Source organism: Pezoporus flaviventris, unplaced genomic scaffold (genome assembly GCF_033815535.1).
Source record: "Pezoporus flaviventris isolate CSIRO_AGI_PZ_B2104156 unplaced genomic scaffold, CSIRO_AGI_Pfla_v1 ptg000031l, whole genome shotgun sequence".
Classification (NCBI taxonomy): Eukaryota; Metazoa; Chordata; class Aves; order Psittaciformes; family Psittacidae; genus Pezoporus; species Pezoporus flaviventris.
Window position 1 is genome coordinate 51,817,751 of NW_026892579.1, and position 13,797 is coordinate 51,831,547.

General features: G+C 37.6%; 1 protein-coding gene across 3 annotated transcripts in view; it reads left to right on the forward strand.

Annotated features, from left to right (window-relative positions):
• Positions 1-7,691, forward strand: part of TFAP2D (transcription factor AP-2 delta) — a 54,556-nt gene extending 46,865 nt beyond the window's left edge. For all 3 annotated transcript variants that reach the window (XM_061461012.1, XM_061461011.1, XM_061461013.1), the window contains one exon: positions 4,589-7,691. In XM_061461012.1, the coding sequence (XP_061316996.1) occupies positions 4,589-4,808 (220 nt within the window). In that variant the 3' untranslated portion in view covers positions 4,809-7,691. The remainder of the gene's footprint in view (positions 1-4,588) is intronic.
• Positions 7,692-13,797: the final 6,106 nt, after the last annotated feature.

Consider the following 13,797-nt stretch of genomic DNA (forward strand, 5'->3'; position numbering starts at 1 on the left):
GTTGTACTACAACGCTGAGAATACCCAGAAGATTTCATTATGAAACCACTATGTTTAATTTTAGGGTTTTAAACCCAAATGAAAGTATTGTAATGAAAGCGACTCATTTCATAGGTGTGGAGAGTACCAAAATTGAACCAATTTCAGTGGGAACTCAGCCTGAATAATCGTTCAACTAAATTTGACTTTAGGAAACACATTTGAATACTTTGCTATTAATCTTCTGTGTGTCATGTCTGATTTAAATGTAAAATCAGATTTTCTCCCCAACTTGAAACTTACTTCCATAAGCAAATGGAAATTATTCAACTTTCTTAGATTTTAGTCTAGACCTTTTTTTCAAGATTTTAACTTGCAGAGGAAGTCCACCAAAATTAGAACAAGGGGAATTACTGATAAAATAAAAATGTAAGACAAAGTAGAAGATAATCTCTCTCAGCATTTTGATGCTTATTACATGAAGTAAGGCTAATAAAATACACCCTCAGAGGTGTATGGCAAGTAGAGCCGGTCAGAATGTTTCATTACTAAACTTCATGGGAAAATTATTAGCGTCTGCAAACCCCAATCTATAGAGAGCAATGTATTCATCTGACTGAACCGAAAATGGAGTTGCCATGAGACTGCAGCATCATTTCACTAAAAAGGTGTTGCCTTTTCTCTAATAAATACAGTGCTATCTTGAAAAAAAGACTGCTGTATTTGATGATTAGTGGTACATAAGAGGCCAAACTGTAAAGGAGATAAAACCTTAACTCACCCCATAAAATTCTTTTCCTATGAATACCAGTTTCAGACCAGAAGTTTAAGCTTCTGCTCAAGGTAAAATAGCCATATGAAGGTGCTTCAACATAAGCTGGATGTCTAAGCTTCTCATGTAGTCAATGAAGATCTCTGACAAAATGTAACTGAGTAAATAGTAGCATGGAGGGTCTTTTTATATACTGCTAGGTATGCCATCAGTACACTGCTGTTTTAAAAGGGTGCTGCTTTCCTATAAGCCCTCTGCATTACCTGTTCACCAGATACAGATATCTTGTTACCATAGGGCATCTCAAATAGCACCAAACACACATTTTTATTCACCTTCATGGAGCCCTCAGAGTAGTCAGAAGAACGGTGCAGCTCACTGTAAAGGAGACACATCCATTTCACGCACTACATAATTCTTCAGAATTTTCCCACATCATTATTCATGAATAAAGCTCCAATGCTGAATTCAGTCACCTAAACTTTGGCATCTAGTGCTGTGTGAGATACACAGGGGTAGCCTTCCTGTCATCAAAACACCTAGAAGTAAGGTGGACTTAAGTCCTATCATATCTAGCAAATCTGTGCAGATGTTTCAGATGTCATAGAACATCTCAAATAACTGTAGACCCTTATACATAGGAAACTATACTAAGTCCCCTTGGATGGTCATAAGAGGTTAGGCATTGTTGATGTACACACCTACGATTTGGCACCTACGCTTATGTACCTTAATACCGGATTTTCATAGAATCATAGAATCGTTAGGGTTGGAAAGGACCTTAAGATCATCTAGTTCCAACCCCCCTGCTGTGGGCAGGGACAACTTACACTAAATCATATCACCCAAGGCCTCGTCCAACCTGGTCTTGAACACTGCCAGGGATGGAGCATTCACAACCTCCCTGGGCAACCTATTCCAGTGCCTCACCACCCTAACAGGAATTCTGGTATTTTCTACAGTCTTTTTCAGCATTTCAGAATATTCAAGTTTTTTATCCTAGTTCTTAGCCCTACAGATTATTTCTGAGGCAATCTCTGTAGGTTTTCACTGTAGTATTCCCACTTTGCTCTTTATATTGAGCTATCAAATGAACACAGTACTATTCCCTTTGCTCAGGAGTCAAAAGGTTCAAAGACAGCAGGCCAGAAGATTTCTATTCAATCCTTTGTTAAACTTACTATCTGCATCTACTGGAAATGAATTGTTGCAGGTATTGCCAACTTTTAAAAGAGGTAAACTATTTTCATTTGCGTACAAGACCATAAATATTTTTATATGTACCTTGGTATAGTCAGTTCCCCAAATCAAGACTCAGAAGATCATGCAAGCCATGTAAAAAACATGAGATATTTTAACTGGTAATGATATATTTTAATTTCCCTTTTCTTGCTTTTTGTTATTGTAAGCTCCATCACATTTTAATTTCTATGGATTTATGAAGACCAGAAATGATAATAAAATTCAACACAAAATCTTGAAATCACCTGACTCCTAAAAGGACTTTGGAGAGCTATAAATATTCTTATCTATGTTCTTATGCTGATTTTACTTTTACTACTATTAAAAACATGACTTATGATGATGAAGATGATTTCTATTATCCTGGTATGCCAGGCATTTCTAGAAAAAAAATAAAGTGAGGAATGTTTATGTTTTTAATGCTAAATTTAAAAGATGCAGATATTACTACAAGTGCAGATTTCAAGATTCATGTGGAATTAATTGATGTCTGCAAACTGGTCCCTGTAAATATTTAATTATCATTTTTCTCTCATTACTAACTGGGGGTAAACATAAGTTCCAGCTTTAAAAAGTGCCTGGAGACTAATGGATAAACGTTCTAAAAGTGAGTTATTTCTTAACAGCCTTCAGGAGACCTTTTGTAAAAGACTGGGACACTCTCAATCTGAAATGGATATTTCCAATCTAAGCTCTCATTTTGGTTAAGCATCCCATATGTTTGTTGTCTTCTCTGCAATATGAGCTTTCCTAGCAAACAAGGTTCCCATATGTCCAGCAGACAGAAAGATTACCCTGTTTTTCCCATACAGTTTTTTGGGGTTGTTTGGTTTTGGTTTGGGACTTTTTTGTTACTTCCATCATCCCAACAATTGTCCATGTCCTGTATAATCTTTATTCCCTTGTTCCTTACTTTTTCACTTTTTTCTGAAATAGCTAGAAAGACTGAGAAGCCAAAATGTGGAAGAGAAGAGTTCTTGTTGAATCAAAATCTTCCCATTTCTGAGCTACTCATGGGTCTCTGCATTAGACCAACATTTACTGATGTGGTGCCTAAGACACCCAGAGAGTTACTGCAGTGCCAAGATCTTAAATAGTACGGGATAGTAAATAGTTATTGTTTTGTCAGAATCACTGTAATGTGGGGGGGGTTTGCCCTCACCCAAAGCAATATAAAGTATTGATTTCTCAAAAATGTCCACAGACTCAAAAATCGCCTCTGCTCCTCTTGTGTTCATTCTGCCTTAAGCAGAATTGGGATAACTGAAATCAGCTTTTAAAAACTGCAATGGCACTTCAACCCTGTGAAATAATTTTTCATTTATGTTTCTAAATGAAAATTAAAGATCTGGAGGATTTGAGTAGGGTTTGGTGTTTATTTTTTTTTTATGTGAATACCTTGTTTGCACTAAGATGTCTAGTACAACTTGAATCTCCCTGTCCCTTACATGAACATCTTATACTGTACATATAATATTTAGGCAAATAGGGCTGAAACTGATTCTCTGAACTGGTCTCTGGTGCCATTTCTGTTATCCTAAGGTAGCAGAGACGTCCTCACAAAGATAGTATCTAAGAGACAGGACCCATGGGAAACTTGCACACTTATGGATATATAGGTGTAAGCCAGCCTGGATGACTAAAACATTTCAAGTGACTGTAGATGCATATGTGTGCACTGAAATGGTCCTCTAAACTGAGATTAGATTAACCCACTATAGGTCTGCCTGGTAACTTCATTAACACATAATTTCAGTAGCTGCTAAGTGAGGAGCATCACTGAAATTGCAGTGCAGAAAAAAACCAAGAAAAAAAATAGTGTTCTCTTGAAGAAAGCCCCTACCTTATTTGGATGTAAGGTGCAACAGGCTAAATCTATACTAGTAAATTCAACACAACCAGGGCAACATTGCTTGAATTTGATTATTTTTACTATTATTTGGTTAGGATGGTGCATGAATTTAACCTGGCTGAACTAGCCCTTTATGAAACAGTTCCTGGACATTGTTTTGACATTAACCTTATCCAGGTACTATTCCCTGTAGGCAGTTCAGAGTTTACTCTGTTGGATGCTCAGAGGACTTAGACACACAGATATGGCCAAACTGCCATATCTGTGCTGAATTTCCTAGTACAGATCCACTCATACATCCGTATAGAGCAACCAGGTCTTGGTCAAGAGTCTGATGTAGAAGAATGAATAAACCACACAGAACTGGTTTTATTTACCTGAGAGAGCCAAAACTTTTGGGATTGGAAAAGTAGCAGTGCTGAAAAGTCTAGGGCACAGATCCTCTCTTGGTCTCTTTGAATCAACAACACTGTCAATCTGCATCAGCCAAGGATCTGTCCCCCTGTGTTCAGAACTGAGACTCCTGCAAAACCCAGCCTTTGAAGCTGCATGTAGTCTGCTCTTTGGCTCTACTCTTTTCTTTTCTGTTTCTCCCATAGGTAACAAATAGTTTAGGGAGCAAATCTTGAATTTCACTATAATGAAATGAGTGTAGTGTAAACTCTTCGATGTATGTGAGCGTATTTATATTTATGTCTGTGTGTGTATTTCTTGTTATTTTTCTGTCTCCTTCCCATTTGTAGTTTGATCACTCATGGTTTTGGAACTCCTGCAATATGTGCTGCCCTAAGCACTTTCCAAACTGTTCTCAGTGAAATGCTGAACTACTTGGAAAAGCACACATCGCACAAAAACGGAGGAACGGCAGAATCCGGCCAAGGACACGCCAACTCGGAGAAAGCCCCCCTGCGGAAAACTTCAGAAGCTGCTGTGAAAGAGGGCAAAACAGAAAAGACAGACTAGCTACATCAAACAGAATCTATTTCGAGAGAGTCTTGCTGCTGATATTTTTTTTAAATATATATATCATTGAGGGCAATTTATCTCCAGTGGACCAAATCCAAAAAAGGGGAAAAAAAAAAAGAAAGAAAGAAAGAAAAATCAAATAAAAAGAAAATAGGAAAAGATTAAAGCAGAGAGAAAGAGAGAGAATGAGAGGAAAGCATTCAATCTTAAGAACAGCAGTGTACAGTAATTGTGTGATGAAATTGTCACTTTTTAAAAATTTATGTTGCTCTAAACTACTTTTTCGTGCACGTAGTATTTGATTGTTCTGAATGATACACTAACACTGTTTTTTATAAACACTTCTGGACTTGGCTGAGGTGGCACATGAAATTTGAAGCACTTTCTTCTCCAGCAGCAGAATTAGGGCCAGTGCTTCGGTTGTGGGACATGCAGTTCCAGTATCCTGACTTTGTTTGCATGCTGGACAGATTGAAAGAAGGGCTTCCTTTGATCCATCGGAATTGCCTGATCTACTCACCATTGGGAAAACAATATGGAAACCTGGCAAAAGAGGAATTCTTGGGCCGTGGGACAAATGAACTGTTCGGTGCTGGGGGCTACTCATCCCCATGTGGGAATGTTCAATAAAGCTGCACTGGAATGAGGCCAGAACCTCTTAGGAATCTGCCCTCAAGCAGCAGCCATGGTGTCTTTTTTTAAAAGAGAGTGACAGACAAAAGTGGAAAAAAAAAACAAACAAAAAACAACCCAACCTCAATAGTTTCAATAAAAGCCCTCATCCCTCTGTGAACTTCAGATTAAATGACAGCATGGGCTTCTGTCCTCTGTCTTCTCAGCCCCTGGTCCTATAACACTGCAGTCTGCCATACCTGTGTCTCTATTTAACAGGATCAATTCAGGCAATTGGAGCCATCTTTTTTGTTGCCTTGATTTTATGACGCTTTCTTTTCTTCAGCTTATTTCTGCAGCTTTATTGTCTTTAGGAATCCAGCTGAGGTGTAGAGATCTAACAGAATCCACTCATTTTCCAACAAGAAAACAAAATAAAACAAAATCAAAACAACAAATTAGACAGATTGGCTTAGTCCACAGCATCTAAGTGGTAATATACTTTTGAAATATTACTTTACCACTCATCCTCACAGAGAAAACATTGGAGACATAGATTCAGCTCAAGAGGCTTTTTCCAGCCACATTCTAACTTCTTCAACAAGAATTTTATTCCATTACTTTTCTTGTTCCTCTGACATCACTTTATTGAGAAAGTTAGGAAGGACTGGAGTTACAGGATGGGGTCATACTGGCCATCTAAACTCCTTTTAAGATCAGCAGAATCAGAATTTTTCTTCCAAGGGACAGTTCATCTCTGTGGTAGGAAATAGCACAGCTGTCTACATGTAAGTGTTCAGACCACTTTGAGATGTTTTAGAGTATCTAAGACAGTCACAGAGTTTTGACCAAAATAACACGAAACCTAAAGGAGGACTGGACTCACCTGAGGAGGAACTGGAGGGTACCAGAAGATAGCACTAGATACCCATGGGTGGCCTCTTGATTGGCACACCAAGTGTCGAGGATAGGTAGAAGGGATCATCTGAAAGTGACTGTCATTCTTCACAGAGGAAAGCTGGAATAAGACAGTGACATTTTGCACTGTAAATGACTGCAACTGGATTAATCATCCTCCTCTCCCTATAATCAGCAGAGAGAAAAAGGCTCTTACAGTATGCAGTTTATCTCACCTTAAAGCAGCGATGAATCATACCCTAAAAGTATGTACTTTTTCTCAATTATATATAAAGGAAGCCAAGGATAAAAGCGCTCATACATGTATACATCACAGCTTTCTAGAGTCAGTTAACATGCATTGCATTTTGAATGACCAGCTTTAGACTAACCTAGGGACTTTGACAAATATCTGAGAGCATTTACAGCCATAATGTAGGGTGTCAAATTGAATTAACAAAATCAGCCTCACCTTCCAAACGCATGGAAGGAAAACCAGCACTTATGGCATAATGCTTTTCCCCTTGAGGTCAGTAAGGACATTGCCATCATGGTGAGGAAACACGACAGGAATACTGAGTCCTTATTTGCTTGTATTAAAAAAAAAAAAAAAAAAAAAAAAGGAAAAAAGGAAAAAAGATATCCCATGATTTTGCCTAGATTTGTCCTTTCTTACAGAGGTATGTAACTGAGATACCTACTTTAGTGCTATTTAGGCACCCTGTATGCATTGAGGGAAATAGGTGTATCTCCACAGGACTCCACCTCCTTAACACACTATCAGCTAAGTGCCTAGCAGAAATTAGACTTTACAGAATGAATTTTTCACTCCAGTACCTCTGGAGAAGTACTAAAATCAAATGAATGATCCTCAGAGATATCTTTGACAGAAATATTGTGGGACTGTTCTAGAACATGAAATACTTGAGTGTGAAAATATGTGACCACCGTTAAAAGTGAAAAGGTAGATCATTCTGCTTCTTCCATTGACCAAACTGAGAGGGAGAAAAGGAGAGAGGGGAAAATCAGAAGCTGACTGTCAGATATGCAGATTTACCACATCAAAATGTAGTGTAAATCGATTTAATTGTGGTCCTCTGCTTCAAGATATAGATAAATTTAAATTAGATTTTGTTGGAGGGGAAAAAGAAAAGAAAAAAGTTTTTTAAATCTATTTAGATATTCGTCTCTAAAATATCAACCTTCTGGAGAAGGGGGAATGTCTGGTTGGGAAGATTATTCTGTGAAAATGTTGAGAAAGCAGCATTTTATTACAATGAAATTCAGATGTCTCATACTGGAAAAAATATGTATACACCTATATTTGAAATATTTACCTATTCAGGATATGGTAAAAGATCCCAACAATAATTTATTTAAAAACTTGCATCTTTTATTGTTACATAACACTATATAAATACAAATACAGAACACTAAATAACACTGAGCCTCTACTCTGGAGGCAAAAAAATATTTTTGACCTGAATTACCCCTTAATCTATTAGTATTAATAAACCTGAGCGCTCTTGAAACCCAGAACTTCCAGGGTTTGTCTTAATGACCCCTACATATTTCTTGTGTGATTCAATACAGATCCGATTCAACACAGATCCGATTCAACTTGACTAAACTGCTGTATATTCTTTCCATGAAGAGGCTACCTGCATTACATGCCAAACATTCTGTTTTTTCGTTTAGTATATTAGCACACTTAAAAAGCAAAATTTTTAAAAAGTAGCTGCAAGTTTGCTGACATTCACAGTCTCTCTGTATTTTATAGTTAATTGTTGCTGATAATTTTATTGAAAGAAAAAAGTATTATTACTGCAGTTTGGCATCAAATGCCTTTGATCTTTGAAACAGGAACTTTCAGTGTGGTTTTAAGCAATGAATTCACCGATGTTGCTGTTAAAATCTCAGCTTAATCCAGTTATACCTGCACAATATTTCCATGTTGTGTCTTTTTTTAATATTCTTTGTCTCTTTGGAAATGTTGCCATTTCAAAACATGAATTAAATCAGTCCGAAGGAAGGGCACGGTTTGAAGTTAGTGGGTTCTCGCTGGTAGCAAAGTCAATTATATTTTTACCTTTTTTACTTCGAAATTAATCTGAGCTAGAAAAAAAAAAAAGAAACAGAAAAAGTTCTTCCTTTGAAAGGGCATGGAATTTTTTGTTCCATTCAGTTCAAAACCATCAAGGGAGTACAGAAAAGTGTCCACATTTTTGAACAGTGAATGTGTGCCAATGAATCGTCATGATTTTTGAAACCCCAAAAACAGATTCATAGCTGTCTAAGTATTTGGATCCTGTTGTACTTCAGCCCATCACTCAGCTTTGTATGCCTTACAACTTTCCCACCACAAACCTCACAACGCTTTAAATATGTCTCTAAACTTCTTATACTAAGCACTAACATATTTGAGTCACAAAGACCAGCTGTTAACACTTGCATCTGTTAGCAAATGACTCATGAAGTAAACACACTGACAAACCACATACTTGTCCTTCTAGAGCAAGGTGTTACTGTGAGTTCAAACACCTTGTGTTGTCTAAGCTTAGAAGGTAAATCTCTGGCAGAACTAGGGGTGACATTCTCACCTCTAACCTTTGCCCTAATATTTGGATCTGTGTTCACATAGTCCTCCATTAGTATCATCACATGTCAGATGTGTGTAGTAAAGGGAAAGTTTTATGTGGATGATGATAACTGGAACAATGTTCCTATGGCCTGTAAAGAAGAGTGAACGACAGACAAGCAGTGATGACCCTGCCACCTATGACAGAAGACTGTCAAGAGTTTTGTCCTCCATGCCACCATCTTAAACCCTAACTCTTTCTAGGTGTCATTCTGTTGCATTGGAGAACTGGCACAAGGGGTGAATTTGGACCTTTAATTAACTTCTTTTTTAAACATAAACTCCAACATTCATGGGGAAAAGACTTCAGCTCTCCAAATCAGCAAGGAACCTGCTCTCTGAAGTGTCTCTTTAACCTTTTCTAAGAACAAAAAAATCTGCTATAAGCAGGCGCAATGTATAGTCCTTCCATATCCTGGACTTCTGTGTAAATATTTCCCCAGCTCACCTCTTCCTTTGAACATTACTCAGTGGCACAGCTGCTGCTCACAATTTTGCAGCGAGGCTCAAGAAGGGCTGCTTTATAGTTCTAAAAGCCAATTTCTCTTACTGCTTGTTTGTTTGTTTGTTTTGTTTCCTAATACCAACAACCAGTTTTGGTCTTAGATCTGCTGATGAATTCCAAGGTCATTTGACTTTCATTTATCCTTTGGAGAGAAAGTTCTGCTGATCTAATTCTTTATTTTTAAGGATAAATAAAACCCCAGCATTAATAGAAGACACAAGCCTGCAACACAAGGAAGAATCAATAAACATAATTATACAGGAATTGCATTTATAAAAATATCCTCTGCCTCTGTCCTCATTATAGGTTCAACAAGACTCCAGGAACAGCTGTGTTGGTAATGGGGGAGGAAGATAAAATAATTTTCCTTTGCCAGATGAAGGTCATTTGGAGAGATCTGATCTTTTTAATTGTTATTTTTTATTTTTCTTTATTTTTTACAATTGATTCTGTTTTGTACAGCAGCTGTTGTGATTGTATTTAAATGTGAGTGCGCACTTGATCACCAACAAACAATGTTTTTCTTATTGGTTTGGCATTTTCGTTTGGATTGGGTTTTTTCCTTCTATTTAATTTAACTTAATTTATAATTCAGTGGTGAAAAACATAATCTTTTATATTTCTATTTCCTATACAAGCTACCTGTTTTACATGAGTCTATGAAGATAATGACAGCATTTGATCAAACATTTCACGGCAATAAAATCTATGTTAATTTAACCCTGATTTGTCTGTCACTTGAAAATAATTTTCATCTCTAGATAAACAGACAACCAAACCTGGCTAGGAACTGGACCTATGACATTAAGGATCTAGAACTTCCACCTATATACAGAGATTAAAGATAAACCACCTAACTGTAGTTATATTCAGTATTTAACTATCTCATCTCGAATATGTCAACCAGATTTAATGCTTGTCGTATTAAGAGAAGGGTATAATTCAAGGCAATTTTTAGTGTCCTGAAGCAGGGATCCAAGCTACTGGATATGATTTGCCTTAATAGTCTCTCTCAAGTAATCACAGGGAAAAACTGGAATCATGGAATCACAGAAGGGAATTTAAAGATCATCTAGTTCCAACACCTCTGCCACAGACAGGAGCACCTTCCACTAGATCAGGTTACTCAAAGCCCCACCCAACCTGGCCTTAAACATTTCCAGGGATGGGGCATCCACAACTTCTCTGGGCAACCTGTTCCAGTATCTCACCAACCTCATAGTAAAGAATTTCTTCCTAATGTCTAATATAAATACACCCTCTTTCAGTTTAAAGCCATTCCTCCTTGTCCTATCACTACATGGAAGGAATCCTAGTCCCTACCCACTGACAATGAACACAACCTAGAAAATTTGCTAATTCTGGATACTTAATATTTAGATTACCAGGCCAAGTCTTGAGAAGTGCCTTGCCCACAATAGCATAGAAAGGCTGTGACAGTGCCAGCAACCAAATCCACATCTCCACAATCTCAAACTCACTCTTTAATCTTCTCCCTCAAAACTTACAGCAGTTCATTCCCAAGTCATATGTCAGCTAAAGGTCTGGGTTAATTGCCAACACTCCACTCTGGATTTTAATCCCAGTGCTGTGGCACAAGGTTTGGTTCTTCCCAAGCAGAAATGAGAGTCAAAAAGAAAACCTTTAAATGTAAATAACATCCTCTTTCAAGTATGACTTATAGCAACTCCAGCTTAGTTGTTTATCCAAACTTTTCAAGACGAATGGGTCTGAAAAGTTTTACAGAAAAAAAATAAAAAAGTGGGGTTTTTTTAAAGCAATTTCCTAAACATACTCAGTTTCAAAATGGTTTTGAGAACTTCATAACAACCTTTCTATGCTGTTCCACTGCTTGCAGAAATGACTTTATGAGTAATTCTAGACAATGACACACCAGGGGCAAAGCTGCAATGGCAGAAATTTCAGAAGTATTTCAGCTGAAAAAGGAAATGCTTTGGGAAATAGTTCCTACATGTTTAAACCTGGTTTATCCAACCACCACCTCTGTTCCCTAACAAATGAACTCTCAATAATTAATATTACACTTCTAATCTTCTGGGAAATATAATTTCCCAGGTGCTATAGTGAATTCCTTTGATTAGTTCTGTATGTGTTCTTCTCCAAAGTCGGAGAAAACACAACGGTGGCAAATTAATCAGTATTTTAAATACAGTCACTTTGGTGTGTAAATTTTCCACTCACTCCACTAAAACAAAAAGAAGACAAACCCTCTGAGATTTGCAGAAGTGCAGTGACAAAAATACATGTCAATGTGCACAAGTAGCCTCTAGTTTGCTGACACTGCCACATACATGAAAATGAAAAGGAAAAAGTAATAAGGAAAAAAATCCATCATACAGAGGGCTTGGGCACATTTGTATTCAAAGTAAGTGTCTGGGCAAAAAAGGGACCAAATATGTAGAATGGCGAGTGTCCTGAACTACCAGAGCTAGCAGAATAGATGAAGTATGTATAGTAATATTTGTTCACCTGCTCAACAATAGAAATCCCACTTCTTTCAGAAAGGCTGGGTATTTTGCTGGAAAATACAGCAAATATTTTGCTGGAAAATACAGTTTAGTTTCCAGGCAGGGACCAAAAAACAAGTCTAACAAAATGTCTAGCCTCTTAACAGCTATTTAGGTTTACCTGCCCACAGAAAAACCATAAACAAATAATCAGTGGATACTTCAAGCATTAATGGAAAGGACATTACACTCTGGGCAAAGTTTATGTTGTTTTTTTTTTAATGGAAAGATATTTGAATTAATGCTCTACAAATGGAGTCTCAGGCAACTCAAAATGTCAAGCTTTTGGAGAAAGAATTACTAAGATTATACCACAGCATGGGACAGACACACTGGAGGCATGGTTCAGTCACCCACATACAAGCATCAAGTGACATTTTAGACAGTTCTGTCCATCCTGCCTGACTTCCCACTGCTTCTCCAGAAGAACCAAGGTCTCAGAACTTCGCTATACCTGTCAATCTTATGTGTATATCTTGGATACCTGAGGAAAGCTGAAATAATGCTAAACACCTTTCAGCAAGCATACATGTGCTGTACAGTCTACACATACAGTCTACATGCACAGTAGTACCATTCTGACTCAGTAGCCCACACATAGATATCTGCTGCCATTTCAGCAGCACAGTAGCATTCTGCTTGCTGTCCAGCTGCCACTTAAAAAGAGAATGGGCTTCCCACAGATCCCTGTGGATCCATCTTAGCAATATGTGGAAGTACCTGATGGGGGTAAACAAGACAGAACATTCTCTGTGACCAGACAGCAAAAGAAGTGATGAGAGCAAACTGGAATACAAGAAATTCAATTAATACATAAGAAAAACTTTTTTTGCTCTGAATTTATTTAGACTCTGGAGTAGGCTACTCAGACAAGTTGTGGAGTCTCCATCCTTGAAGATACTTGGAAGCTAACAAGACATGTCCTGATCAATGTGCTCAAGATGACCCAGCTTTGAGCAGGGCAGGTGGACTAAATGATCTTGAGCTGCTCTTTCCAACCTCAGCTAGTCTGTAATTCTGTGAACCCTTTAGGCTCAGTTCAGCTGATCACACACAGGAGACCCTAACAGCTGTTGAGATAAATAAGGTATCCTGTCTAGTCTGTCTCTACTTTTGCAGAGAAGACATATGTCACATTTTCCAGTCTCACTTGGATTCCTTGGATAATCTAATCCATAAATGCACAAAACTGAAAAGAGCAGTTTCTCTGCATCTGGTTATATCTTGGTACCTGTGCTAATACAAATCAAGGTACTGGTGGCACATACACAAACAGCTTCGTCACCTTATAAAACTCAACTTCTGCATCTAACGCCCCAGACTGGACATGTAATGGCAAAAGGATCAGTCCCATCACAGTTACTGCTTTAAGCTATCTAGTTTTCACAGTGGGGGAGGGGGAGTGTTAATGAATTACTGCATTTAACACAAGTATTAATGAACCACTCTGGGCCATCATTGTGGCCAGATAACATAAGGAGTTATTAAAGCATTGAGCCTTTGCCAATTAATAGAGAGTATGAAGCCAATAACAAAAGTACACAGAAAAATAGGAATGGTCAATAAAGAGCATATTAATGGAACTGGATGCTCTGTGGATAAAGTACTGGAAATATGCCAAGACATTAACTCCTTATTTATCAAATTTGGATCTGGGAAGTAAGTGGGAGAACTTCCCCTTGAAAATTGCCTGTGATGTGAAAATAAAAAACAACCAACCAACTCTTTATGCACCCGGAAAAAAAACAACATTGCACAATGAACTAGGGAAAGATCTGAAAAACATCTTGAAAAGCAAAATAATGA